Source organism: Haplochromis burtoni, unplaced genomic scaffold, assembly GCF_018398535.1.
Source record: "Haplochromis burtoni strain Fernald_Lab_line unplaced genomic scaffold, NCSU_Asbu1 Contig_181, whole genome shotgun sequence".
Classification (NCBI taxonomy): Eukaryota; Metazoa; Chordata; class Actinopteri; order Cichliformes; family Cichlidae; genus Haplochromis; species Haplochromis burtoni.
In genome coordinates this window covers 528,083-553,344 of record NW_024582542.1, presented here as the reverse complement: position 1 = coordinate 553,344, position 25,262 = coordinate 528,083, and the positions used below count along the sequence as shown (strand labels likewise).

The 25,262-nt window shown below is 42.3% G+C and overlaps 2 protein-coding genes across 5 annotated transcripts in view; both read left to right on the top strand.

The window, feature by feature from the left end:
- pkn1a (protein kinase N1a) overlaps window positions 1-11,650 on the top strand; it is a 64,052-nt gene extending 52,402 nt beyond the window's left edge. For all 3 annotated transcript variants that reach the window (XM_005934462.3, XM_005934463.3, XM_005934461.3), the window contains exons 9-23: window positions 425-534; window positions 638-781; window positions 1,017-1,092; window positions 1,668-1,803; window positions 2,072-2,198; window positions 3,029-3,108; window positions 4,524-4,599; window positions 5,018-5,109; window positions 5,387-5,563; window positions 7,693-7,755; window positions 8,436-8,512; window positions 9,137-9,279; window positions 9,460-9,567; window positions 9,749-9,829; window positions 10,020-11,650. In XM_005934462.3, coding sequence (XP_005934524.1) covers window positions 425-534; window positions 638-781; window positions 1,017-1,092; window positions 1,668-1,803; window positions 2,072-2,198; window positions 3,029-3,108; window positions 4,524-4,599; window positions 5,018-5,109; window positions 5,387-5,563; window positions 7,693-7,755; window positions 8,436-8,512; window positions 9,137-9,279; window positions 9,460-9,567; window positions 9,749-9,829; window positions 10,020-10,223 — 1,694 coding nt within the window. In that variant the 3' untranslated portion in view covers window positions 10,224-11,650. The remainder of the gene's footprint in view (window positions 1-424; window positions 535-637; window positions 782-1,016; window positions 1,093-1,667; window positions 1,804-2,071; window positions 2,199-3,028; window positions 3,109-4,523; window positions 4,600-5,017; window positions 5,110-5,386; window positions 5,564-7,692; window positions 7,756-8,435; window positions 8,513-9,136; window positions 9,280-9,459; window positions 9,568-9,748; window positions 9,830-10,019) is intronic.
- Window positions 11,651-13,457: 1,807 nt separating this feature from the next.
- The window catches only part of map2k7 (mitogen-activated protein kinase kinase 7), a 15,379-nt gene continuing 3,574 nt past the window's right edge, over window positions 13,458-25,262 (top strand). The window contains exons 1-9 of one of the 2 annotated variants that reach the window (XM_014337505.2): window positions 13,458-13,674; window positions 15,722-15,769; window positions 19,619-19,763; window positions 20,140-20,206; window positions 21,910-22,023; window positions 23,426-23,545; window positions 23,728-23,835; window positions 23,949-24,128; window positions 24,764-24,844. In XM_014337505.2, the coding sequence (XP_014192991.2) occupies window positions 13,551-13,674; window positions 15,722-15,769; window positions 19,619-19,763; window positions 20,140-20,206; window positions 21,910-22,023; window positions 23,426-23,545; window positions 23,728-23,835; window positions 23,949-24,128; window positions 24,764-24,844 (987 nt within the window). In that variant the 5' untranslated portion in view covers window positions 13,458-13,550. The remainder of the gene's footprint in view (window positions 13,675-15,721; window positions 15,770-19,618; window positions 19,764-20,139; window positions 20,207-21,909; window positions 22,024-23,425; window positions 23,546-23,727; window positions 23,836-23,948; window positions 24,129-24,763; window positions 24,845-25,262) is intronic. The other variant, XM_005934465.2, reaches the window with a different exon arrangement.

The window sequence follows — 25,262 nt, the reverse complement described above, 5'->3', positions numbered from 1 at the left end:
CATTTTAATTTCTCTTTGATATTTGGGCATATTGGGACCCGATGAAAGTAAAAACAAAGAATTACCAGATTTTTTCTTTTTTACCTTATTTTTGTTTTTAAGAAAAATGAGATTCACATATGAGGATATTTGTTTAAAATTTTGATAGAACAGTTGCCGTAAAATGTCCTCGTAAGTGGATATCAGGCCCATGTAGAGCAAAATTGAGTATTTTGGTCTAAATAACCCAAAATATGATGTCCACATATGTGGACGCCAGGTCCTAGGAGGTTAAAGGCAGTTTGCAAACAGCTTTTTGTAAGGTCTTAGTCCTTTTTTCCATATCTCAAAGGAACTTATTGGTCGGCATTAATTTTTTAAAATTATTTTGTTCCTTTTTTCGATTCATTAATGAAGGAAATCATTGGTTTGCGTGTGTGTTTAGCTGAGGTGAGTGCGGTGCTGAAGCTGGATAACACAGTGGTGGGTCAGACTGCTTGGAAGACTGTGGGAGAGCAGGCCTGGGACCAGACGTTCACTGTGGAGCTTGAAAGGGTCAGTATCCAATCTCCTTCCCACAAACTTGCACGCAGGCACCAAAGAGTTTATTTAAGGCAGCTTTTCTCTCTGTTGATACCGCTGGGTGCCTGCGCTTCAGTCGAGGGAGATGGAGATCGCAGTTTACTGGAAGGACTACCGCTCGCTGTGCGCTCTTAAGTACCTGAAGCTGGAGGAGTTCCTGGACAACCAGAAGCACAGAGTTCAGCTGGAGCTGGAGCCTCAGGGCCTGCTGCTGGCTGAGGTACACACATACCACACACCTGCAAAAAAGAAACAGCGAAATGAATGGCGAATCACTCGTACTCAAACACACACTCAGATGTGCGCGCCCACCCGTGAGCTGCCACATGCACCTGTGCTGGAAAGCGTTGCTTTGATACGTCACACTTGAAAGGCTGTTTCTGAGCGTAAAAATAAAATATGGGTGGGTTTTTTTTGGTCGTTTCTTTTCATGTTTTGTTTTGTGTGTTTTCCAGGTGACCTTCTTTAACCCGGTTATTGAGAGAGTCCCGCGCCTGCGGAGGCAGAAGAAAGTCTTTTCTAAGCAACAAGGTGTGGAGCAGACAGAGCAGCGAAGAAACATTACACATTTTCTATTTCTCTTCCATTTTCTACTCAGCAGCCTGACGGCAGTTTTATATGGAGAAACAGTAAAACTTTAAAAAACAGGAAGATGGACACTACCTGCAGTAAAACATACAACTGCTTATGCCATCAGTTCCCTGTTTTTTTTATTTAGACCACAGCACCCTCTAGTGGTGACTATTATTTTTTTACCTTCATTTCTATAGGAAAGCAAACAGAATATAAAAACTTGAGCCAAACTCTGTGAAGGCGTTTTTTTGTCTTATAAAAATATAAACGTGTCTTATAAAAAATATTTTTTTATGATTCTGTAATTGTTAATCTGCCAGTATGTGAAAACTCTTAAATTAAAATTATGTTTTTAATGCTGAAATATTATTTCTGTTCTCATCTATGAAATTTCCATTTTTAATTTTAACATTTTTTATTAAGATGCTAAATATCAGCATTCATGAACAGAAAAAAAATAGTTTTAGTGGCTGAATGTTATGTTTGATTAATTTCTGACTCTGACTAGACGTGTGTGTTTGTGCATTTTTCAGGCAAGGCGTTCCTCCGGGCTCGTCAGATGAACGTGGATATCGGAACGTGGGTGAGGCTGCTTCGAAACGCCATCCCCACCGTCAACAACTCAGGAACCTACAGTCCCAACGCACAAAGCCTCACACTCAACTCTGGGTGAGACGCATTGAGATATGTACACGCAGGTGCACACGCTTCGGTCTTTCATCGGCAGTGACGTTTGATAACCGTCAGTCAGACTTTGCTATCAAACGTAGCAGCTTTCCTTGAACCTTTTTTCCTTTTGTTTCCAGACAAAGAATAAAGCAAACGGTGCCTTCCCAGCCCCGTGTCTAACTACCCTTCTGTGTTGTTCTGTCTGTTTGTCTGTGTTACACGTTGGTCTATTTGTGTGTGTGTGTGTGTGTATTTGTTGGTCTTTCAGGGAGATCTCAGTGGAAAAGTTGAGTCTGGACAGCGACTCTCCAATAAGAGGCGATTACAAGAGAGACATGGACATTAACACTCCAGTGAGACCGATGGAGCGAGAGGAAACCCGGGAGTTAGGGGAGGTGTGTGATGAGGGACGGGGCTTTCCTAACTAAAAAAGAAACTAAAAGTTCGAATTGGCAGGGAAAGAAAGGCGTAACAGCATCAAATACAAGTAGTTTTAAGTAATGCAGTTTAAGTAATTTTTAAAAATGTATACATTCTGGGTAAGTTTCGATGAAAGGAGGCAAGTATCAGAGAAAAAATTACAAATAAATAAAATCAAATATTTCCCCATCTTACATTGTAAGCACACTGTACTTTTCAGGGCTTGGGATGTGTTATAGTGCCTTAACCTTGTCTAACTCCCAGGTAGCTTGCAGGAGCGCAAACACTCCTTTTTTGAACACTGATTGTGAAAGAAAAAATAATTATGTTAGACTTGGCTCCATCATTATAAAGTCACATAAGCCTGCAAATCATTTTAATGACAGGAGATTTAGTTATTAAGTTAATATAATTTTAGGCATTTAACATTTAAATAATGGTCATGTGACATATGAGTCTGATTTACAATAAAATGACTGAAAGAGGAAGAGTTTACGGTATGAGTAAATACTGCAAATATTGCTGCTTTACGTCAGCTCTCCTTCTGATGTGAACAGAGACGTAAAATCGACCCACTCTCTGCTCTGTTACGGTGTCCTTCCTGTTAGCAGCACAGCCACACCTGGATGTAAAGGACTGTGGTCGACCTGGTATTTGCGGGGTTTAAAGATTTAAAATCCAGCGCAGGGTCAGTAACCATCAGCTCCAGACTGCGTCTCCTGTCTTCCATTTCATGTCGTTTTATAATCTCTGTCTCTGCACGTCTGTTCCTTTTTTGTCTCTTCCCTCGCATGTCCTCCGATAGGACCAACATCTAGTCATCGATCCCCTCTCCCCCCGAGGCCTCGCCCCTGAGTCCCCTGTCCGAACCCATTCAGTTAGCAGGTACACGCACGCACACTCACCGAAACACTTTTACTTCTTTGTTTTCTAAAATGGATTTGTTTGGATTTTAATGATAAATGATGATATATAATAATGAGGATGAAGTTTATCAGACAAAAAAACATTTTGAAATGTGGCAGTAGGAAAAGCACAGGTGGAAATAAAACCAGCCATCATCTGTTTTATGCCGTTTATCCGGGGCTCGGTTGTGAGGGCAGAGAAGCCCAGACCTCTCTCCCCCCAGCCTCCCAGGCCAGCCAAGAGACAATCTCTCCAGCGTATCCTGCGTTTATCACAGGGCCTCCTCCGGTTAGGAAACGTACAGAGGTCGTTTGAGCTGTTTTGGTCTTTCAGTGGATTTGAATTCTGATTACTTTGTCTAAAACACCCAACCAACGACACCTAAATTTTCTAACTGACTTTCTACATCACAATTACTTGTGAATTGTGAAAGATCACGAGCCGGATGAGCAGCTGCATCTTTGACTTTCTGGTTAAATCTCACGTCCAAGCCAGAATGTTTCTGGGCTTGAGCCTTTAGACCATACAGGCCTTTTTATGTACAGGTTAATTATGAATTGCTCAATATTTGAATGCAAGTGTGAATGAATGACCCTGACTCTTACCTACCATCTGCTGGTGTTCGCCTCAGCCTCCCTACAACCCTCCAAGCATAAAGGCCTGAAGCTTATGGATGGAGGAAACCCACTACATGTGTTCTGTTTTTTTCCCTGATGTCCTCAAAGCGACATCAGCATGGCGACAGGCTGAGCATTTTTTCTGTGCTCATCGCTACACATCTGTCTTTTTTCTGGTTTTAAGAGAGTTACAAATGTAACCTGCTGCATGCACCACTGTCACTTTTTACCCAGCTGTCTAAGCACAGTGGAAGTGGGAGAAACGCTACAGCAAACCTCTGTCACAAGTTTTAAGTGCTGCTGTCCAAGTGTGCACACGTGCAAGTGTGCGTATTAACATTAAAATAATACTACGAGGAATATTTGGTTTCCTGTGCGTGTGTGAGTAAAAGCAGCAGTCAGACAGAGAGTCAGGTACCTGCAGCAGATTACGTCTGTGTACTTTCTGTATCATAGCAACCAAACACTCACCTCCAAAGCCTTTCAAGCACTCTCAAGCGCTCCCAGCTGGGCGTTTTCAGGAGAGCAGCTGCTGCGTTATTAGCTGTCAAAAATCATAAAAAATAAAACAGAATCATTGATGTTTTTGATAAATCCTGCGCTTTTCCTCCTGTTGCAACTGCTCCCCATTATTACATGTATGTATTAATGTATTATTCAGCTTGCATTATCCACACGTACACAGTCCTTATATGTGTGTCATGTAATATCAGCAGTTGTTACTTTTTGGTGTCTAGTTTAAATGTTCTTCCTCACCGTGCCTGTTGGTTTCTCCAGCAAGCAGAAGAAAGGTCCGCTGTCCCTCCAGGACTTCAGGCTCATTGCTGTTTTGGGTCGTGGACACTTTGGGAAGGTACGATTTCTTTCTAATCCAGAAAAAAAAAAAACTGGAACAACCAAACCAATTAATAACAACACAAAGAGCAAGAGTCTTTTTCTTATTATTCCCTCAAATATACTGAAGGTCACAACAGCAAAAAAGTCCCAGATTAACAGCTTCTCTGTTTGTGGATTCTCACAATGTGACTGTCACAACTACAATCAGGCAAACAAAAATAAAAGACAGTTTGTAAAAAAGAAAGCTTGTTTTCCTTATGCTGTTAGGTGCACATGAAGGCCACATTTTAAGTATTGGTGACTGCAGGGGAAAAAAGAAACCATATCACACGTGGATCCACTGAGAAGTTTTAAAAGCTCTAATAAAAGAAGATTTTTTTAAACAATGCTTTATATGTGTTAGAGTTAATCAGAGTGTGTCTATGTGTCTACAGGTGTTATTGTCCGAGTACAAGAAGACCGGCACGATGTATGCCATCAAAGCCCTGAAAAAAGGAGATATCGTTGCTCGGGATGAGGTGGATAGGTGTGTGCTGATGTTTATTCCTCAGCCCTGTGCTTGTGTGATGTGTGGTTGTTGTTTTTAGCCCAGAGATTAAGCGCTCCAGTAGTAGATTTACTCACAGGATTTAATTTGTGTCTTGAATCACTGTGATTACAGTTCATCTGTGGGCTGAGTGTGGGTTTTCTCATAGGCTAAAATAAACACTATCTAATTATGTTTAAATGGCCCTCTAATCTTTTTTTTTCTCTCCTCCTCTTGCCTCTTCTTCCACTCTTTCCTTCTCTCCTTCCTCCCCTAGTCTGATGTGCGAGAAGCGCATCTTTGAGATCGTCAACATGTCGCACCATCCCTTCCTGATCAACCTGTTTGCGTGCTTCCAGACACCAGAGCACGTGTGTTTTGTTATGGAGTACACAGCAGGAGGCGACCTGATGATGCACATCCACACAGACGTCTTCACAGAGCCACGGGCCGTGTACGTAATAAATGGATTATCCTTGAAGTATTTCCATGCAAATTTTAGGCTTTCCCAGAGATTAGTCCTGATGAATTTAGTCAACCTCAGGGATCAGTTATAAACACTCATTTTATGTAGTAATCGCCCATATGTACATTAAAAAACAGAGATTGTAAACAGATCCCTTCTTAAAACATCAGTTACATTAACGACAATCCGTCAAGCACGATATCTCGACCTTCACCTCAGAGTGGGAGTCGATACTGTTAAATACACCAGTGTTTTTTCCCACTTCAGCTTTTCAAAACGTCCCTTATGAAAGCGATTTTTAGTAATGGTGGACCAAATCCACATCCTGATGTGAGGATTGGTTCCACAGTTGAGCCTTATGTTCCTTCACCGCACCTTACAAGGATGTACTGTCCAAGAAAAATGCGTTGCTAAATTTTAAAGGCAAAGTTAGTAAAATGTCACCACTAGATGTCAGTAGATTCCAGATTGTGGCCAACTGAATTCTGTTCCCAATTCCAGTGTGTAATTCTAGCTATGGTAGCAGCTAGAGGGCAAACAAATCAGGGCGCTGTTCATCTGTAGTGAGTGTAGGCTGTCAGTCCACTGTTTACCTCAGCTTTCAATATGTGTGCACTTGTATTTACTCTGGAGGAGGCTGTAAAATTTTGTGGAAAGAGTCCAATCGATACGTTGATGAGACGGTGAAGCGATACTGAACTGAGTTGTTGAGGATATCCTGAACTTTTTTGACATTAACAGCTGCTTTTGTCACTGTTAGCCAGTATTACTGACATTTTCTTTGAAGTGGATCTAACTTTGTCCAACTCTGATACAGTATGAGAATGTAGTCGAACTGTTTATCAAAGAGAAAGCGTGATTTTTTTTTTTTTAGACATTTGAGCCTAACATTAGCCGGAATAACGTTAGCTTATGCCAACTGTTGTTGTTGTTTAGCCAGAGATAGAAGGGTCGCATATATGTAATCTGTTGACAATAACTAACTGTGACAAAGTTGAGAGCAAAAAGCATCTTTGTGCACGTCTTCATGTGTTAGAGCCCTGATTTAAGCTCAGGACATGAGACTTCAGGTGAGGAGGAAGTAAGGGCGGAGAGAGGGCAGTTGTAATGAAAAGAAATTATGAAAAGGAGAAAAAAATTAAAGAGAGGTGAAAAACATATACATGTACAAATATTAAAGGGTCATATTTAGTGTGAAATAGCCGTCTGCGATCTTTAAATTCAAAGTAACTTATGTACCGTGTATGTGGCACGTCTCTTGGCACATAAGCCATACTTACACAAGACATACTAAGATGATTTACAGGTACAATACACAATCTGTACCTTTTCTAAATATTCTTAATTACTTAAACATCTTCCAGTACCCTGCTCTGTTTGCACACTACAACCTGGGTTTGCCATTTTTATCTGTACTTTACTCTTAATAACTGTACAGTACTCTGTTTTTGTAACTTTTGTCCATAATGTAAATATGTTTGTGTGCGTTTCTGTTCTGTGTCCTGTTCTGTTTGTATGTGTGCGTTGTTTTTGCTGCTGTTACAACCAATTTTCCCTTGTGGGACAATTAAAGGATTATTGTATTCTTTTCTATTCTATGATTTGTGCATGTGCGCTGCTGAGCATTAGGACAGATGTGAAAACCTTTTAGAGATGCGCTGTATTAGACTGAATGTTTTAAAGGCCTTCCATCCTCCAGAAATCTGTTGAAGTTATGTTTGTTTATTTGTTAGATTTCTGCACAAGTTGAATTTATCCTGGGATTATCATGAGGTCACCAAACTCTCATCAGTGAAGAGAAATGAGGGAGACGCCACAGCATAAGCACACCCACACAGTCTAAAAAGATCCGCTGAAATAAGTGAAGCCATCTGTATGAGGTTTACAGTGGGTGTGCAGGGTCTTTTAAAGACATAATGCCAGAAAACCCTCAGCACTATTACTGCTGTCCCCATACCGAGGAGTTCAACAGCTGGGGAGCAGCTGTTTGTCAGGCCTCAGACAGCAGATTTGGTTACAGTGGCTAGTGGTCTGAAAGCAGTATGTCTGTTATTATTATGAAGTTCCCATTTTATCGCGTCTAACTGGAGGTTGATTTTCTCTGCTTTTGGCTTCAGGTTTTACGCAGCCTGTGTGGTTCTCGGACTTCAGTTCCTCCACGACCATAAGATTGTGTACAGGTGAGTCGAGCCCACGCAAACCTCTTAACTGATGTAAAACGGAGCTTTCTTTCACCTCAGGAAGCATCAGACTAATAGAAACGTCAAAGATCGATGTTAAATCGAGCTCTTAATTTCTAAACATTTCTGCCAGCATAGGTTGAAATGTCAGTCTAAGTTTTGCAGTTCAGTTAGAGGACCCAGATACAGCAAATAGGAGCTTCAACAGTGGGAGGTTTATTTTATGAAACTTTACACACTTTGCCTCATTATGGGGCAGGAAAATCCCAAAAGTTAAATAATCCAAAAGAAACCAGAGCAAGGTAAACAGACAGTCTGACAAAGGAAAGAGTGTTTATACACTTGGTGTGACTGACAATGAGCAGGAAACCAAAAACCCCAGAGACACACAAAGGCTGAAACACTTTCAAAATAAAGGCGCAAACAAGGAATAACACAAAACCCGAAGCTGAAAAAATATCAGGTACCACATGCTGGATCATTCAGGGCATCCAGAAGCTGTAGGATTCATCCCCGGGGTACTGAGTGTCGCACCATGAGGCTGACGTTTGCTGTGAGCATTATTGTACAGGCTCAGTTTAGTACAGTCTGCTGGGATTACAGTCAGTTCACAGAGAGAGTTTGTATCTAAATGCTGTACAAAGATACTGATTCTCACCTGCATGTTTTCTCCCTTTCAGAGATCTCAAGCTCGACAACCTGCTGCTAGACACAGATGGTTATGTGAAGATCGCTGACTTTGGACTCTGCAAAGAAGGTGGATCTGTGTATTACTGACAGACGGTCTTTTATTTGTCTTTGCCTTTGCTTCGGGATACAAATTTACTTACAACCGGAAAACAGCGTGATGTTTTTATTCTGTCAGGGAGCCTGAAAAGCAGGTCAACCGAACCCTGCCTTGAGCTCAGAAACACCATAGGTGACCTATTAGCTTCTCCATATTATTCAACATCTGTTTGTATGGTTACAATGAAGGGTGCCCATATTAAACATGGCCTCAATATCAAATAATAAGGTCAGCATATGAAAAAGCTGCTGTTGCCCAAGCCTTTGTTACAAGGGGTCACCACAGCAGGTATCTCCACATCCCCAATCACGAGAAAGTTGAGGCTGAGGCTGATGGGCTGCAAAAAAAGCCTCTGTGTAAGATAAATAACCCTCATTTTGAACTGTGAATCATGGAAAATGTCTCCAGTAAAGCAGTTGGAAATTGGCGTAATAGCTCCACCCGATTCTGAAATTTAAACAGATGTCGGAATATGAGTGATTAAACAGTACAGAGTGGCAGGTTTTCATCATCTGAAGTTCAGGTAAATTAAGAAGTGATTTTGTTTCTCTTTTAGCTTTCAGAGATCATTTTTTCGTTTTTTTTTTTCTGCAGGAATGGGTTTTGGTGACCGGACCAGCACCTTCTGTGGGACTCCGGAGTTTTTAGCCCCCGAGGTCCTGACAGACACGTCTTACACCAGAGCTGTAGACTGGTGGGGCCTGGGGGTCCTCATCTATGAAATGCTGGTGGGAGAGGTAAGAGCTAGCACTCTGTCGCTGGTCATGGAGTTATTATAGCCACGTGTTAGTTTGATCTGGTGCCGATTAATTACTCGTGTTCGCTGTAGTTAAATGCTGATTTTGTTTTAAATGACAGAATATCAAAAGTGGATTCAGTGAAGTGTGCTTTTGTGTGACCGGTGTATTTTTTTGTAGTCTCCTTTCCCAGGGGATGATGAAGAGGAGGTGTTTGACAGCATTGTGAATGATGAAGTCCGCTACCCACGCTTCCTCTCCACTGAGGCTATTGGCATCATGAGGAGGGTAAAGCAAAAACACACACACACATTCGCTCGCTCATGCACACAAACTGTATGTGACAAATGCTGCACTTACACGTGAAACACTGAATCAGTCCGACATCCTCACGTACTCACAGTCAGACAGTTGATGCTTCACTGTTATAGCCACTCGTCATTTCCTATTCTCGTGTGTCTGTGTGCAGCTGTTAAGGAGGAACCCAGAGAGAAGGTTGGGATCTGGTGAGAAGGATGCAGAGGAGGTGAAGAAGCAGCCATTTTTCAGAGTAAGTAGACTTAAAGGTACCTAGGCAACTTGTTGGGGGTGAGAACGCAAGATGGAGATTCGTTAGCAAACACTGAGAGGTGGAAGAGGTTTTTCTCGTGTGTTTACAGCCAGACTGTTATGGTGGTTGTTTCGAAGCCCTTTGAATTGCAGCTTTAATTGCTCTTATTCTTGTCCGTCTCTCCCTCCAGAGCATGGACTGGGAGGCGCTGCTGCAGAAGAAGTTGCCCCCTCCCTTCGTCCCGTCCATCGGCGGCAAAGAAGACGTCAGTAACTTTGACGAGGAGTTCACCACGGAACCTCCGACGCTCACGCCTCCACGTGAGCCCCGTGCGCTCTCCCGCAAAGACCAGGACAGTTTCCGGGACTTTGACTACGTCTCTGACCTCTGCTAGTGGACCCGAAGCCAACAGATCTCGAGGAACGTTGGATTTCGACGACTTCGTGACAGTTTCAGCCAGAGCACAGAGATATGTCTCAAGCTGACTGTCCGTGCTCGTCTGTCGCTTCTTGTTACACTGTGAATGAATGAAACTGAAGACGAAGAGACTGTGTTTTGTGTGTCTGCAGAGTTTTAAAGAGCATGGACTGAGCAAATGAAAGCCTGGACAGAAATTAGTTGGGGTTATAATGGTTTATCACAAACAAAGGCCCCCCTTTCCAGTCATTGTACGAAACTGCAGTGGGTTTTGTATCTTGCAGACTTTCGTCTTAGTCGTCTTAGACGTCTTAGACGTCTCGGCAGTCGCCAGTGCAGCTGTGAGAGGAGGAGCTTGCTGTATTTTTGTACTTTTGACTGTTTAGGGGTTGCTCAGTGGCCTCTCATACCAATGCCTTACATTTATACTTGTATTTGTTCCACAGAAAAAAAGCATTTTGTTTTACTTTGTGGCCCTTTGTGTACAGCAGCAGGGCGAGGAGGGATACAGTGTGCTGCAGAAACTCCTCTATGTTTTTGGAAGAGAAAAAAAAGACACTCAGAGCTGATACCCATCAGTCTTTTGACTGCTTTTAGGTGTATTATTAGTTAACTAATGGGTAAAGAACCACTGTCCTGCTTCGCTGCAGTGGACCTTCCTTTGGATGTCCACCAACTACTTTTTAAACTTGGGTTGCTCGGATTTTACAAGAGCAGTTGACTCGTCCTTTTTAGTTGAATGTTTGGGTTTTAGGAAGAATTTGATATAAATGTGTAGCACACACACACACACACACACACACACACATAACCGTCAGCATAAAAGCTTTGAGGAAAACATTTATTATTCCAAAAGCAAAAATCTGAACACTAAACTGTGATGTACAAGTAATAAACTGCTCTTTATGGGTTTGGAGACACGTTCATCCAGTCACCTGAGTGCTACCAGAGTTTTGTGAACATGAAGTAAGTGATTTCCCTCCGAGGCGATTAAATCTTTAACCTCACTGGCTGTAAAAGTTGTTTTAGTGTCTGTTTTCGGCGCTTAAGCCCTGACAGGTTACGCTCTGGCTGCTGCGGTCGCTGTGGCGGTTTCCGAAACTTGTTGATGTCTAAGTACTTGTGGAAACTCTGCGGGGCGCCATAAGCAAAACAAACATGAGCTGCTTTTCCACAGTAGAGCCAATTAGAGAGGCGAGAGCTGGCGTAGACCTCTGGTAATACCTTTGATGATATCTGTAGGAAAACCATGAGCCAACAGTGAAAACCTGTGTAACACACAAGAGCAGTGGTTTGTTGTTAAGATGTATGTGCGGTGGTGTGGATTTTACCTGTCTTGTGTACAACAGTACAGAACCATGTGAGTATGAGATGACATATTTTATAAAGAAAACCGTGAGTGAATGTGTGTTTATTCTCATCACGGGACGGGGGAAAGGGGCATCTCAAATTCATTTAAATAAAAATAACACAGTAATGTACAGATGGATGCACGTTTAATTTAGTATTTGTGAATGAATGGAGCAGGATGCACATGGCTACTCACCTGCTGCAGTGATTGAATAAATACTCACCGGCCACTTTATTAGATACGCCTGTTTTACTGCTCATTAACTCAAACATCTAATCAGCCAATCACATGGCAGCAACTACGTGCACTTATGCACCTCTAGACCTCTAGAAGCAGAACGTGCACATCCGTCACTGCAATTTAGAGAATAGTCCAAAAAAGAGGAAATATACAGTGATTTGGCGGTTTTCTGAGTGAAAATGTCTTATTGATGTAAGAGGAGTGAGGTCAGGAAAAAAAGAACCACTTGCTAAATACAAAGTATGTAGAAGAGCATGTCTAAACGTGCAACGTGTTGAACATTAAAGCAGATGGGCTACAGCAGCAGAAGACCACTATGGCTATACGAGCTGAAGTCAGCATGAAAGCATGGGTCCATCCTGACTGTTATCAGTGGTTCAGGCTACTGCTGGTGTAATGCTGTGGATTACATTTTAAGACAGTTCTCAAATGGTATTAGCAAGGTGTACCCAATAAAATGGCTGGTGAGCGTATACAGCCCATTATCACAGATTCTGTATCAACATTTTTCAGTACATTCATTCAAACCTGCCAGAGCAGGACTAAAATGAAATTAGAGGATAAGTAGTTTATTCTCCTGATGGACAAAGTCAAATTATGTCATTTCTTCTTCTCGTGATATTCCATCAGAGAAAAATGCATCAAAAATGTGACTGTAGTGAGCATCTGTTTTAATATGTGAGTCAAAATTTTAGAAGAAAAAAGACTCCTCGTGGCAGTTTTAACCATATCACAGGACTTCAAACAAGACTAGTGAGCAAATCACTTTAACTGGATTCACTGTATTTGCACCAACTCCTGGAGTCTCCCTGACTTTTGACCAACTGCTGAAGAAGAAAGCATCACCAATGGAAAAACATCAGAACTGGTCCTTAATGGTCGACCTTTCGTGGAAACACGAGTGCCTGGATCCGCAATGATAAGTGCTGATCTGCATCTTATCCTCATGTACTCTCAGCACCATGTAAACAGTAAATTCCAGTAATAATAAATAAATCATTTCACTTCAAATTATCTCAGTAAATGTCCACTACCTGCAGGGAAATTTACCAGATAGAGTTATTTTAACATGTGTGGAACCTTATTGTGTGATTTTTATATCTAAGATACTCTAAACACTTTATATTAGATTGGATTGATGTTCATTTCATGCATAGAGGGGTGGAAGTACTGAAAACAACTGCTGTAACAATAAGGATGTTGTACATACTATAAACTCCTAGTGTAATCTACCTGTTCAGCAGCATTCGACTCGAACCCGGTCTAGTCTCACTACCAGTTTCAAACCTTCCCTCTCAGTCTTGCTGCTACAAATTATACTGAAATTAACACCTAAACGTGCATTTTGTGCAAGTCCTAAAATGCAAACAAACTCTGATTTCTGCTTGCTGCCCAGTAACTGTTTTTTTTTCCAATCCTGAAAATGGGTAATTAATTGGTAATTGCTACCAAGAATATTTGTTTTTAGCAGTATTAGGGTATAAATTATGATTTTCTTTAGGTGGGCACCAAAAATCTATGGGGGAAAAAGAATGAGTGTGGCAGTGGGTCTTTAGGACACACGTGTTACTGCAGCGTGTGTGTGCGCGCGCGCGTGTGTTGTGTGTATATGTGTGTGTCAGTCAGTCAGTCAGTCAGTGTGCTGCTGGCCTGCCTGCCAGAGAGGGGAGTCGAGAGCTCTGCTGGGAACTACATGGTGCTCAATTTTTCAAGATGTCGTCGCTGGAACAGAGGCTGTCGCGAATCGAAGAGAAACTAAAGCAGGAGAATGAAGAAGCTCGCCGGAGAATCGACCTTAACATCGACATGAGTCCACAGCGGTCACGACCGAGGCCGAGTGAGTGTCCACTGGGGAGGACCGGGGTGTCGGTAACGGCCAGAATAGCAGGGGGAAAGATCGGAGCTGCGGGGCCGGAGAGCGGGGGGAGAGGAGAGGAGCGGAGTGAAGGAGTCGGGGCTGTTATGCTGCTGCTACCTTCATGCTAACAGGCTAGCTACATAAACAAACACAGACTCAGGCTGGCCCGCTTATTTTATTGCCAAATTAATAATTAAATAAGTGGGACATTTTATGTAGTGAGTAACGTAAAGGAAAAGTATACAAACCGAAGCGATGTTACGAAACGTCTTGCCGGTAGACGTGTCCCTGAATCTGTTTTGATTGTCCTGTCAAACATGCTAAGCTAGCAGGCTAGCAGACGCTCTGATAGTCTGTGGCGGGGCCCAGCGTCAGAAAATGTAATGCAGTTTCAGTTTGCGCATGAAAAGCTGTGGTCCTGCCAGTCAGCCGCAGAGCATCTATACACTCTGAAAACCTGCAAGCGGTACATTTGACCGTGATTTTTGCCATAGACTTTGTTTTAGTTGCCATTTTGATCTTGACGAAACATGCTAATTTGAGCAGGCTAAATAACGCTAGCTCTGGATGCGTTAACTTAACGTAGGTTACGGCTTGGCTGTTGTGGCAAACACTGGTGCGACGTAACAAATCTTGTGAAAATTGAGATTTGTCGCACATATATTGAATGAAGCGTTCCACGGGTGTTAGTGGACAAAAACTCTGTGTCACAGGAGCTGGTGTTAGCAGTGATGTTGGGGCCCTTTCGGGCGAAAAGTCAAGCAGCAGGGAGGTCTGCAGCCTGCCTCTGCTGTGGTTTACACACCAAAGCTCTTCATTATCTTTACATTCTTACCAGCAGACTTTCAAAGTGTTAGCAATCTGAACCCCATTTTTTTCTGCAGATCTTGTTGTCCGTTCATTAGGTTCGAGACCACAAACCTTTTTCCTCCTGTTATTTGAATTGTTTGTTATGAAGCTGATTATGTTGTCACAAAGAGAGTGAATGGGTTAAATCCGAAGTTTTTTCTTATTGTTGAAATCTCATTTGAAGTCTACAACCTCCTAAAAATCTGCTCCCGTGGATTCAAATCCTGGTGATAAAGGTCATTTCTGCGAGATTAGAGCTTGATTTATTGCCAACAAAGGTGCAAAATTGGCTTTTTTTCCACCTTGTGTTATTACATGAAAAGTCTGATTGACTCCATTAGAATCACTTGTTTTTAACTTTGGCGTCATTAATGTCTAATGAAGCCATCATGACACTTTTCCAACAGGACAGGCCCTCTGTGCTTTTTGATCCACCTTATTTTCTTGATAGCGTCACAAATGCAGGCAATGGTCACATAAAAATTGACTGAATAACAACAATAACTGTTTAAAAACTACAACAAGATAAGTTTTATCCCCACTCTGTACTGACTGGAGATAAAATGTTCTTTTCTACAGAATTAGGATGCACCAGTCTAATATCTGGACAAAATATCGAAATATGATTCCTCCAGTGTTTAAATACTGCAGTTTTCCAGTTTAGGCGAAAATTGTGAAATCACCCACCAATGTGTACTTAAGGGCCCGTACCTCAGAGTATTTACTGAATGACGGTCAAATTTTGCATGGTTTCAGTAAATACACTAAAGTTACTGTATAAGGACAAAAAACAGCTGATTGATGGAGCTTTTTTCAGATTTGACTGGTTTCATATGAAGTGACACAGTAAGCTACTGACCCACTTTTTCTTGAACCTTCAATACGTGGCCTTATTTTAAATCCTGGGAAAAGAGTGCCAAAGAAAATATAAGAAACACTATGATTCATTAATAGTCTTCATGAGATTAATAGACAATAAGAAAAAGTTCAATTTAAGTTTAAACCACTCAAGTTATGTTGTGAAGAAATGAGCGAGTGACGTGTGTGTGTGGTGAGGTTTTTTTGTTTGTTTTTGAGGGATTTTTATGATTTGTGTGTGTGCAAAAGATGTGCGATTGTCTCAGTAGAACACTGCAGTAATGTGCGTGTGTGTGTGTATTTTCTTTCCTCCGTCTAGTCATCGTGATCCAGCTCAGTCCTGCTCCAGCCCCTTCCCAGCGTGCAGGTATCATTCAGTCCATCGCTCTCTCTGCCACTGCACCCCCCCACCTTACCAACACCTTTGTCCTCCATTGCATCATCCACTTCCTCTTCCTTCATCTTCTCTCTTTCGTGTTTTTTGTTTTTAGTATAAATGCACACTTCTTTAGACCTATAAGACAAGAATAACTTTGGCTGCTCCTCACATTCTCAATAGTTTTCTTCGTTCTGGCCCTGCAAGTAAAGCTTAAAAAACACCTCGATACCACGACGTTCTCCACGTTTCTCTTAACATCCAATTTAATTTAGAGGTTGAATGGATAGGGCTATGGTGAGAAATATGATACTGTGTTTACAAATGATAGCTAGTGTTAAATCTGACCACCACCTAATATGGGGTTATATCGTCTAGGCAGACTAGAATAGACTTTGAATAACTCATAAAAGTAACTTATGTGAAAGATATGGATTACCATCAGCAGGCCAGCATATAAGCATCCAGTTTTATTTCCTACTCAATAAGGATGCGCCGATCATACAATCTAAATATTGGATAATGGTGATAATACTGTGATCCAACAAGACAATGCTTTTTTTTCTCTCTAACCATTGTTATCATTGTTTAGTCTCACACTTGTGTGGAAGCTTTTCCTGGACTGTTTTCTGTCGTCTCTGTTGAAGCAACTTTCAGCAGCTCTCTTATTCACACGGGATGGTGGGTAGCTCCACATATTTGATTGGGTAGACTTTTACTCTGAATTACTCTTCCTGACGTGAGTTCAAAGCAGGGATCGACTCCATACTGTCATTTCACTTCACTTGTATCCTGACAGCTCCGCATCCAACACGGGTTTGTGAGGAGCGGTGAAAGGAGGTGTGTTTAGACTGAGAGAAGGAAAGGACAACTGTAAATGAGAGCTATGCACAGTAGCCTGTGATTCTTACAGTGAGCTAGCGCAGATAAATTGGAAAAGCTGGATCGGTGCGTCCCTGCTTCGTGTGGTCATCCTACAGTTTAATCCCTGTTTATGAATCCAGCGCTGTTATTTTATCCCAGCAGTCATTTACACCTCCTCTACACTCACATCATCCCTCCATCTTTCCATCTCTGCTCCTCCCTCTGTGTGAATGCGTGTCAGTGGCAGGGAAGTGTTGGTATGTGTTAATGTTCACTGTGTGTGTGTGGACATGTGTCGGATGATTAACCTGTGTTTCGCTGGAGGCAGAGAATCACGGTGCATGTGGCTTTTTTGCACGGCACGATGTTTTTTGGGTTTTTTTTGTTTTGTTTTTTGGGGGTTGTGTTTCGTTTGACACAGTCTCTAATCCAGCATCCCCACTGGTCCGCCTGCAGGAGTGCTGCGAGCACTCCGGCCTCCCTCTCCCTCTTCGCTGTTTTCTTTGTGTGTCGACTGAAGACTTGCCTTCCTGTCCAAGAGTGACTGTCTGTCTGACTTCCAGCCTCAGTCTGTGCTATGCAGTTTTGGCCGAATCTCTTCTGTCTCTCTCACATCGGATCGTTTGATGTTGTGTGTTTTCTCATCTTCTGGCACCCTCCCCTTCCTTTTGCAGCGGCACTGTGTGAGCAGGAGGCGGTGCAGCAGTGCCTGCGAGTATCTGTGTTTGTGCATCTCTCCCTTCCCTCGCTCTGTCTGCTCATCAATCCTCCCATCCGTCCATCTGGAGCCAGTCGAACTGTGGAGATGCAATTTGTGCCAAAGACCGCCTGAATCCTCCTTTCTTGTTACACTAACCCCCTCCTCTCCTTCACTAACTGGTTCTCCCCTTACAGGCTTCATTCATACAGGTGACTCACGGATCCAAACGCCCGCTGGCTCTCTACAAAAAAGCTCCAAATCGTATTAACAACAACACTGCATGGTCCTTGAGATACGTTGCATACTGGTTGCAAACCTTTAAGACGATGATGGGAGATTGCTGTTAACCTGTCTGTAATAATATTTACGTTCAGGGTGGTCACTGCAGCTGCTGACTTTCTGTCTGAGAATTTGGTGCATGACCGGTACTAATACTACTGCAGATCGTTTCTTCCTGAAATTCTTTAATACGCCTATTATTGAAGGATGAGTTTGTGCTTGTTTTGCATATGAACCTGATATTACACGGCTGGTGGCGTTTTAACATGTCTTCGAATGCATGATTTGGACTTATCTTTATAAAGGGCTAGAAGCATCTGGTATTCACTGTCTTGATTTCCTTTGCAGCCAAACCACACCTACAGCGCTTTAACAGTTTAACCAAAATATTGTAAAATCGTCTGCAGTTTTTTAAATTTATCAAAAGAAAAATAAGATGAAATGTGACTTCTCACTTGTATTTGCTCTCACTAATCATTCATGTGTTTAGTCCCCCTTTCAAGCCAGGAAAAGTTAAATAGTGCTGCCTGACTTTATTTAAATAATAATTCTTTTATTTGATACTACAGTCTGTCGCCTTATTTTTTAAAAAAAAAAATTTTGGTATTTTAGGTTCCTTGCCTGATGTCCTGCATATGTTTTCTGCTTTAAATTAGTGGTGCAACGGATCAAAAATCTCACGGTTCGGATCGGATCACGGTTTTAAGTCACGGATCGGATCAATTTTCGGATCAGCAAAGAAAAAAGACAAAATTAACATTTAATTATTTACTTATTGAAGTATTTTTTTCCCCTGTTTAAAAACATTCAACTCAAGACTCATTCCACGCAATTATTAAAAAAAAAAAAATTATGGTACAATATAGGGCAGTACAGGGCCTGGGACAGTTCAGCCACAACTTTAAACTGTTCCTGCTCATACATACTTGGAACAGGACATCATAGTGTGGCTCAAGCACGTTCATCATAGTTTAAACCCCTTGTTTTGCACAACGGAATACGGCCTCCCGTCTGCAGCTAAACACCCCAATAGCTTTTGTAATAGCTTTAGCCTGGTCGGACTGGGCAGCAAAGGGCTGCTTAAATACCGCAAACTCCTCTGCTCCTCCACTTGGACCGCTAGCACTGGCCATAACTATCGCTTGACAGACCCACCACGCCACCATACACATACTTTTTTTTCCCCTTCTTTTTCGAATCTTCGGATCACGTGCGTGCCGAACCGTGGAGTGGGATCGGTTTGGATTATGGATCAACCGTGAGCCGTTGCACCACTAATTAAGATAAGTCAGTACTTGATAAAATCTGAAATTGCTGGCAATCTAAGGACACATTAAATATGTGCTTCCTCATTACAGGGTTAACCCCTGGTTCAGGTTTTCCTTTGCAGCGCAGGCTAATTAACAGCCTCTTTTGGTGCAGGGGTTTGTGCTTGTACTGTTTCCCGCTAGATCGCTTCGTTCTAAGATCTGTAATGAGTAAAATACTTTCATATTCAAAATCGCGGCCTGAAGCAGTAAAAATGAAACCCGTGTTGTAATGAACTTGTAGTTTTCCTCTTAAAAACAAACTGTGACTCCCAAACTGTGCATTAAATCTGTGCAGTTTCTCTCTGAGAATAGTGCTCTGAGATAACCGTCCTGTTTGTTTTAACGTTTGGTCAGGACATCAGCGGAACCAAAACAAAGCTGTAACGCTCAAAGAGGAGGGGAAAGAAAAAAAACAAGTTCCAGTAATGGCTAAATAATGTGCAGGATCTAGGTCATAGCGATGTAATGAGCAAACTCTTTGACCTCAGCAAGCATCATATCTTTCTTTTATTGTGCAGAGAACAGTCAGAATACCAGATTTAGGGGATAAGATTAAAAACGCCACATTATCGCCTTCTTTACTGGTGGTCAGCAGCTTTAAGTAGCTACCATCCCTTTAAGCAACAGTACCATCATCATCCATCTTCTCCTTTCAGGGTCTAATTTTTCATATCCCCTCTCCCCCAGCGCTCCAGCTGCCCCTGGCTAACGATGGAGGCAGCCGTTCGTCATCTTCAGAGAGCTCGCCCCAGCACCACCCGTACCCCAGCCGCCCACGACACATGCTAACCCTGCCCACGCCTCCGTATGGCCTACAGAAGAGCCTAGAGAAGTGCGTTCACATTTTAAGCATGTGCTGTTCTGATTACAAGGGAAAAAAGCATTTACAGGTTTTACTGTGTCCTCGTGGTCCTATAATGAATGGTAATGGTTTTGATTAAAAAATCAGTAACCTTTCTGGGAGTATCCCAGTACTCCCATTAATTTGTAAGACAAAGAAGGAACACAGAGAGTAGATGCACACTCTGTGACAGGTCATGATGTTGTGTGTTATGGATCTACATGCAGAGTGTGGGTGAAAGAGACGCTCAGTAATCCACTCCATTTATGAGTCAGGTCTCTCATCTGGCAGCGTAGGTTGTACGCACTTCCTGTTGCATTTCCTGACACTGATTTCTTTTCCTTTTTGTCCTCCGCCTCCCCTGCAGTGCAGAGATTGACCAGAAATTGCAGGAGATCATGAAACAGACGGGTTATTTGAAGATCGACGGGCAGGTGAGACACGTTGTAGTTACAGAAGTGAAACTAAGAATGAGGACGCAGACGTGATGTGGCTTTTGCTTTGTGTCTCTGTGAGCTGACGCTTTTTAGCGAACGCTGTCTGTGCAACCAAACCTCAACGCTCAATCTTCTTCCAAAACAATAAAAAAAAAAAAATGTTTTTAAAAATAGCATCTGGCACTCAGGCGTGAATCAAACTATAATTGTGACCTCTTTTCCCCCCCAAAGATTTATATCCTGTTAACGAGCCTGGTTAGTTGTACTACAAAGAAAGTAGGAAAATAATAAATAGTAAATGGAATGGTTTTTATATAGCACTCAAGTACTTGAGTGCTCATAGCACTTTAATCGGTGTGTCTCATTCACGTAAGCACATTTTTCTACACTTACTCCCAACGTGTTTACCAAAGATGCTTTGTCATGCAGACTGGAATAGGCAGGGATCAAACTGCAAACCTTCCAAGTAGTAGATAATTTGCTCTACGACAGCTTCCAGCACCTGGTATTCCCACTTCCAATAGGAACCAAGCCCAAACCCGTTTAGCCTCTGAGATCAGGTGAGGTCAGGGTGGTATAGCTGGCTAACTGGCTAATAATATACAGAAATTAAGCCAGACGTATTTGTTAGTTGCAGTGCGGTATACTTACAGGTTACATGGTGTGTGTTTGTATGCACGCTCTCTCCGGGTTCTCCGGCTTCCTCCCACAGTCCAAAGACGTGCTCTTAGTCAACAAGGTGCTGGAAACCTTCAAGATTTTGGTCCATGTTGACGTGACAGCGTCACACATTTGCTGCAGATTTGTCAGCTGCAGGTCTGTGATGTAAATCTCCACAATATCCCAGAGGTCCTCTATTGAGACCTTGTGACTCTGGAGGTCGTTTGAGTACACTGAAAGAAACCAGTTTGAAATGATTTGATGTGGTCTGTAATGTCACAGGGCCTGTCTGGCATCCAAAACCATGCCATGTTCAAAATCCACCTAATTCTCCATTCTGATGCTCAGTTTGAACTTCGGCAGGTTGTCTTGAGCATGTTTACATTCCTAAGTGCTGCCATGTGATTGGCTGATTAGAAATGTCATGAAGGAGCAGTTGAAGAGGTCCACCTAATAAATAAATAAGCACAGAGAACCGTGTTAAATCGGGTCCACGTCCAGCATGTTCTTGGGCAGTGCACAGACAGCAAACAGAGCATCATGCACACCAGCAACAACCTTGGCGTGTCTGCTGTTTGCTGAACAATGTCTGGCCTTGTTTAGTTTGTGTGTTTGTTTGTTTTTTTCTCCCTCTTCCAGCCTTCAGGTCTAGTTTCATACCGAGTGCCAGTCGGAGTTTGAAGATGCTTGAGAAAATTATATGACTCATTACTGCTCTCCAGATTGTTTGTTCTTCTCCTCATTAGCCCAAAGGCTCTGCTACATAATGCACTCAGTGAGCTGTCACTCACTGCAGCACAGTCAACAGAGACTTATTTTTAACAAAGCAAGGCAATTACGCATCTTCTCACTGTGTGCTGCTATTCTTTAGCCTTGGCTGATCCACAGATCCAAGTGTTTGTTCTCAAGTATCACAGAGCAGTTCGCTGTTGCTGCATGATGCAGAAAGTCTTCAGGTTGTTAAAGAGTTTGTATTTGTATTGTTTTAACATTGGAATCACTAAAATACTTGAAACACAGAGTCTGAAATGTTGTTTCAGCGGTATCCAGCAGAGGTAACAGACCTGTTTAGCGAGGGGGAGATCGGCAGCGGGACTTGCGGACAAGTCTTCAAAGTGCGATTCAAGAAGACGGGCCATGTCATTGCGGTCAAAGTAAGATAGTTGTTTTGTTTGTTTGTTTGTTTGTTTGTTTGTTTGTTTGTTTGTTTGTTTGTTTTTAAATGGGCAAAAAAGAAAAAACAAACCAAAAAAATTCAAAACTGATCAAAATTAAACACTATACACACAAATATTGCATTTGTCTTTGCAAGACTTGATAATAATGCAATAAATGGAGAACGAGGCGATGTAGGATTTTGAAATTCTTACCATTATGTATGTATGTGTAAAATCTCAGACAAGTTTGAATCCTGGTGACTTTCACCTCAACGTCAAGGTTTTTACTCATAAAGGGGTTCGGGTGAAGAGTGAAGCTGGGACCCAGCCCCGGATCAGGATAGATGGATGGACACGCCTGGTTCATCACATCACTTCATAATGTAGTTGTACTCATTCGTTTTGTTCCCCATTGTCAGAAAGTTAAAGGCGCAGGAAATTACTGATACTGGCTCTCAAATATCAGCCGTCTTTAAAGTGTTTGCAGCTGCAGATAAAAATAGATTTTTCATGACATTATCAAACTGTGTGAAATTTATAATGGTGACATTTCTAAAATGTTAATGACAGAGGCAGGAAATGTAGTGATTCATGAAAGATCCCTGCTTCGACCCCCAGGAGGAGACATCCGGCGTAAAAATCAGCCAAGTTAAATAACGTGGCGCTACCCGCTGTGGCGACTCCTCAGCTGCAGTCGTGTTTGTGCTTGTAAACCGTGGAAAATATCTGCACGCTAAACACAATCGTACATGGTTCTGCTGCAGCGCAGATACCCCTGCTTCTCAGAAGTTTTTGGACCAGATTGAAACCACAGCGTTATGGCGACTTAGCTTAGATGCTGTGAACACTCACATGGACACGTTTATTTGTATTTCCTTTTCTTGGATGGCTGGCCGGCTGAAATGTGGATCCCAGCTCAGTTACTTTGTCCTTTATTGTATGAATGCCTATATTTTATTTTTTTAATCTTGGTTTTTGCAATTTGAATAAAACTGCGCTTCTTAATGTGAGTATTTTTTGGACTAACTGTAGTCCAGACGTGTTTGTCTGCTCATAGTAGATGATGGGAACACACATTCTCTAACTTCAGGTACCATAATCAAAATACTGGGACTAACTCCAAACAGAGAGCCAGAGATTGAAGGCACTCAAGGCTCTGCTCAGTGTAGTCTCACTGTTTTAATTTTCCTTTGTACTTTAATTGTGAATAGTTTACCAACAGAGGAGCAGTTACAGCCCCATATAACAAACCCGCTATTAATGAGATCATTTAATTGTAGCCCTTCTGGGATGTTTAATAATTAGGCAGTCAGTCAAAGCACCAGAGGAGCCTTTGTTTTATTAAAGCCTACACTCGGCGTAGTGCCTGTGTTCATTTACGTTGTCTGTGTGTCACCAGCAAATGCGTCGCACAGGAAACAAAGACGAGAACAAGCGGATCTTGATGGACCTGGACGTGGTGCTGAAGAGTCATGACTGCCCTTACATCATCCAGTGCTACGGCGCCATAGTGACCAACGTGGGTGTTCCCAAAATACTTAACTGTTTGTAATCACAGCAATAAAATTATAGTACTGTAACAGTGCAGCCCCAGGTTTATTTTATATATCTGCACCCAGGGTGTTTTTGACTCTGATTTTAGTGAACTCCCAAGCTCCCAGACCTTAGCTACTAACTGTGTGTTTGTGTGTATGTGTGCAGACGGATGTATTCATCGCCATGGAGCTGATGGGAACTTGTGCTGAGAAGCTAAAGAAGAGAATCCAGGGTCCCATCCCAGAGCGAATCCTCGGAAAGATGACGGTGGCAGTAAGTGGCAGGAACACACGCAAACCACTCTGCTCCTATGTTCGTTTGTGTTCTTACAATCTGTGTGTGTGTGTGTGTGTGTGTGTGTGTGTGTGTCTGTCTGTCCTATGTAGATAGTGAAAGCGTTGCTGTACCTGAAAGAGAAACACGGCGTTATCCACCGGGACGTCAAACCCTCTAACATCCTGTTAGACGCTAAAGGTCAGATTAAACTGTGCGACTTCGGCATCAGCGGACGCCTCGTCGACTCCAAGGCCAAGACCCGCAGCGCCGGCTGTGCTGCCTACATGGCAGTAAGTGAAAACACACATACACACAGTCTAGCCGTACACTGCTTAAAAACTTGAAGACACACTTTAGCATCGAGTCAGTTAAGCTTCTGTGATATTGATCTGGTCAGTTAAGTAGCCGAGACGGTTGTTAATTAGTTTCAGTTAATTAGTTATGTTACATTTGAGTCTGATGCCACCAGGCTTCACCTCAGGCTGTCCTGGAGCTGAGTGATGCCCTGAACCAGATCTGGGAGGAGATCCCCAAACGAGGGTAGTCTCATTAGTTTACTTTAATTTTCGGGTGTCTTAGAATTCAACCCTGATAACCTGTTATTGCTGCTTTGTTGTGGACAGTGCTATGCAGGATAACTTGGTGAGAGTAGAAGATTTTAATCAATCAAGTATAAACGAACTGACTACAAACTAAGTGAGGGAACCACAGAGCAGGTTTAGTGGTGACTGTCACGATGGTGTAAGATAAAGCACAAGACTTGAACGTGTTCAAACTTTGAGTGTTTATGAGGCTGTGCTTGCAGAAATCCCACTCCACACAATGCACACTCTCGGGACAGCTAACCTTAGTGTTGCCTGTTCTTTTCTTTCTTTTTCTTTTTTCTTTTTTTTTTTGTTGTTTTTTTTTTTTCTCGTTCTTGCAGCCTGAAAGAATAGACCCTCCAGATCCCACCAAACCTGACTATGACATCCGGGCAGACGTGTGGAGCCTCGGCATCTCTCTGGTAAGTCTGTCATTTCAGTCTGTGCCCTTGGTCGTAATATTTACATCGATGACACTGAAAGACAGTTGCAAAATAAGAACCGAACGGCAGATCCATTCACATTAAAACAGCTGTTTGAATGTGCAGCTGTGATGCATGAGGTGATGCAGCGATAAGATGTGGTAATAACGGCATGTCGCAAATCGACTAACATTTTTAACAAGTGTCGTCATAACTGCATCGGTTTCTAGTGGCTGCGAATACTGGGAGTTAAGTAGGTCAGATTACAAGTAGTGTAGACCAGCGTGCGTGTGTGTGTGTGTGTGTGTGTGTGTGTGTGTGTGTGTGTGTGTGTGTGTGTGCGCAAACTAAAATTGTTCATGTCCAACCGTTTAGATTAGCAAATACGTTTCTATGAGCGGCAAATTATTGTTCTGCT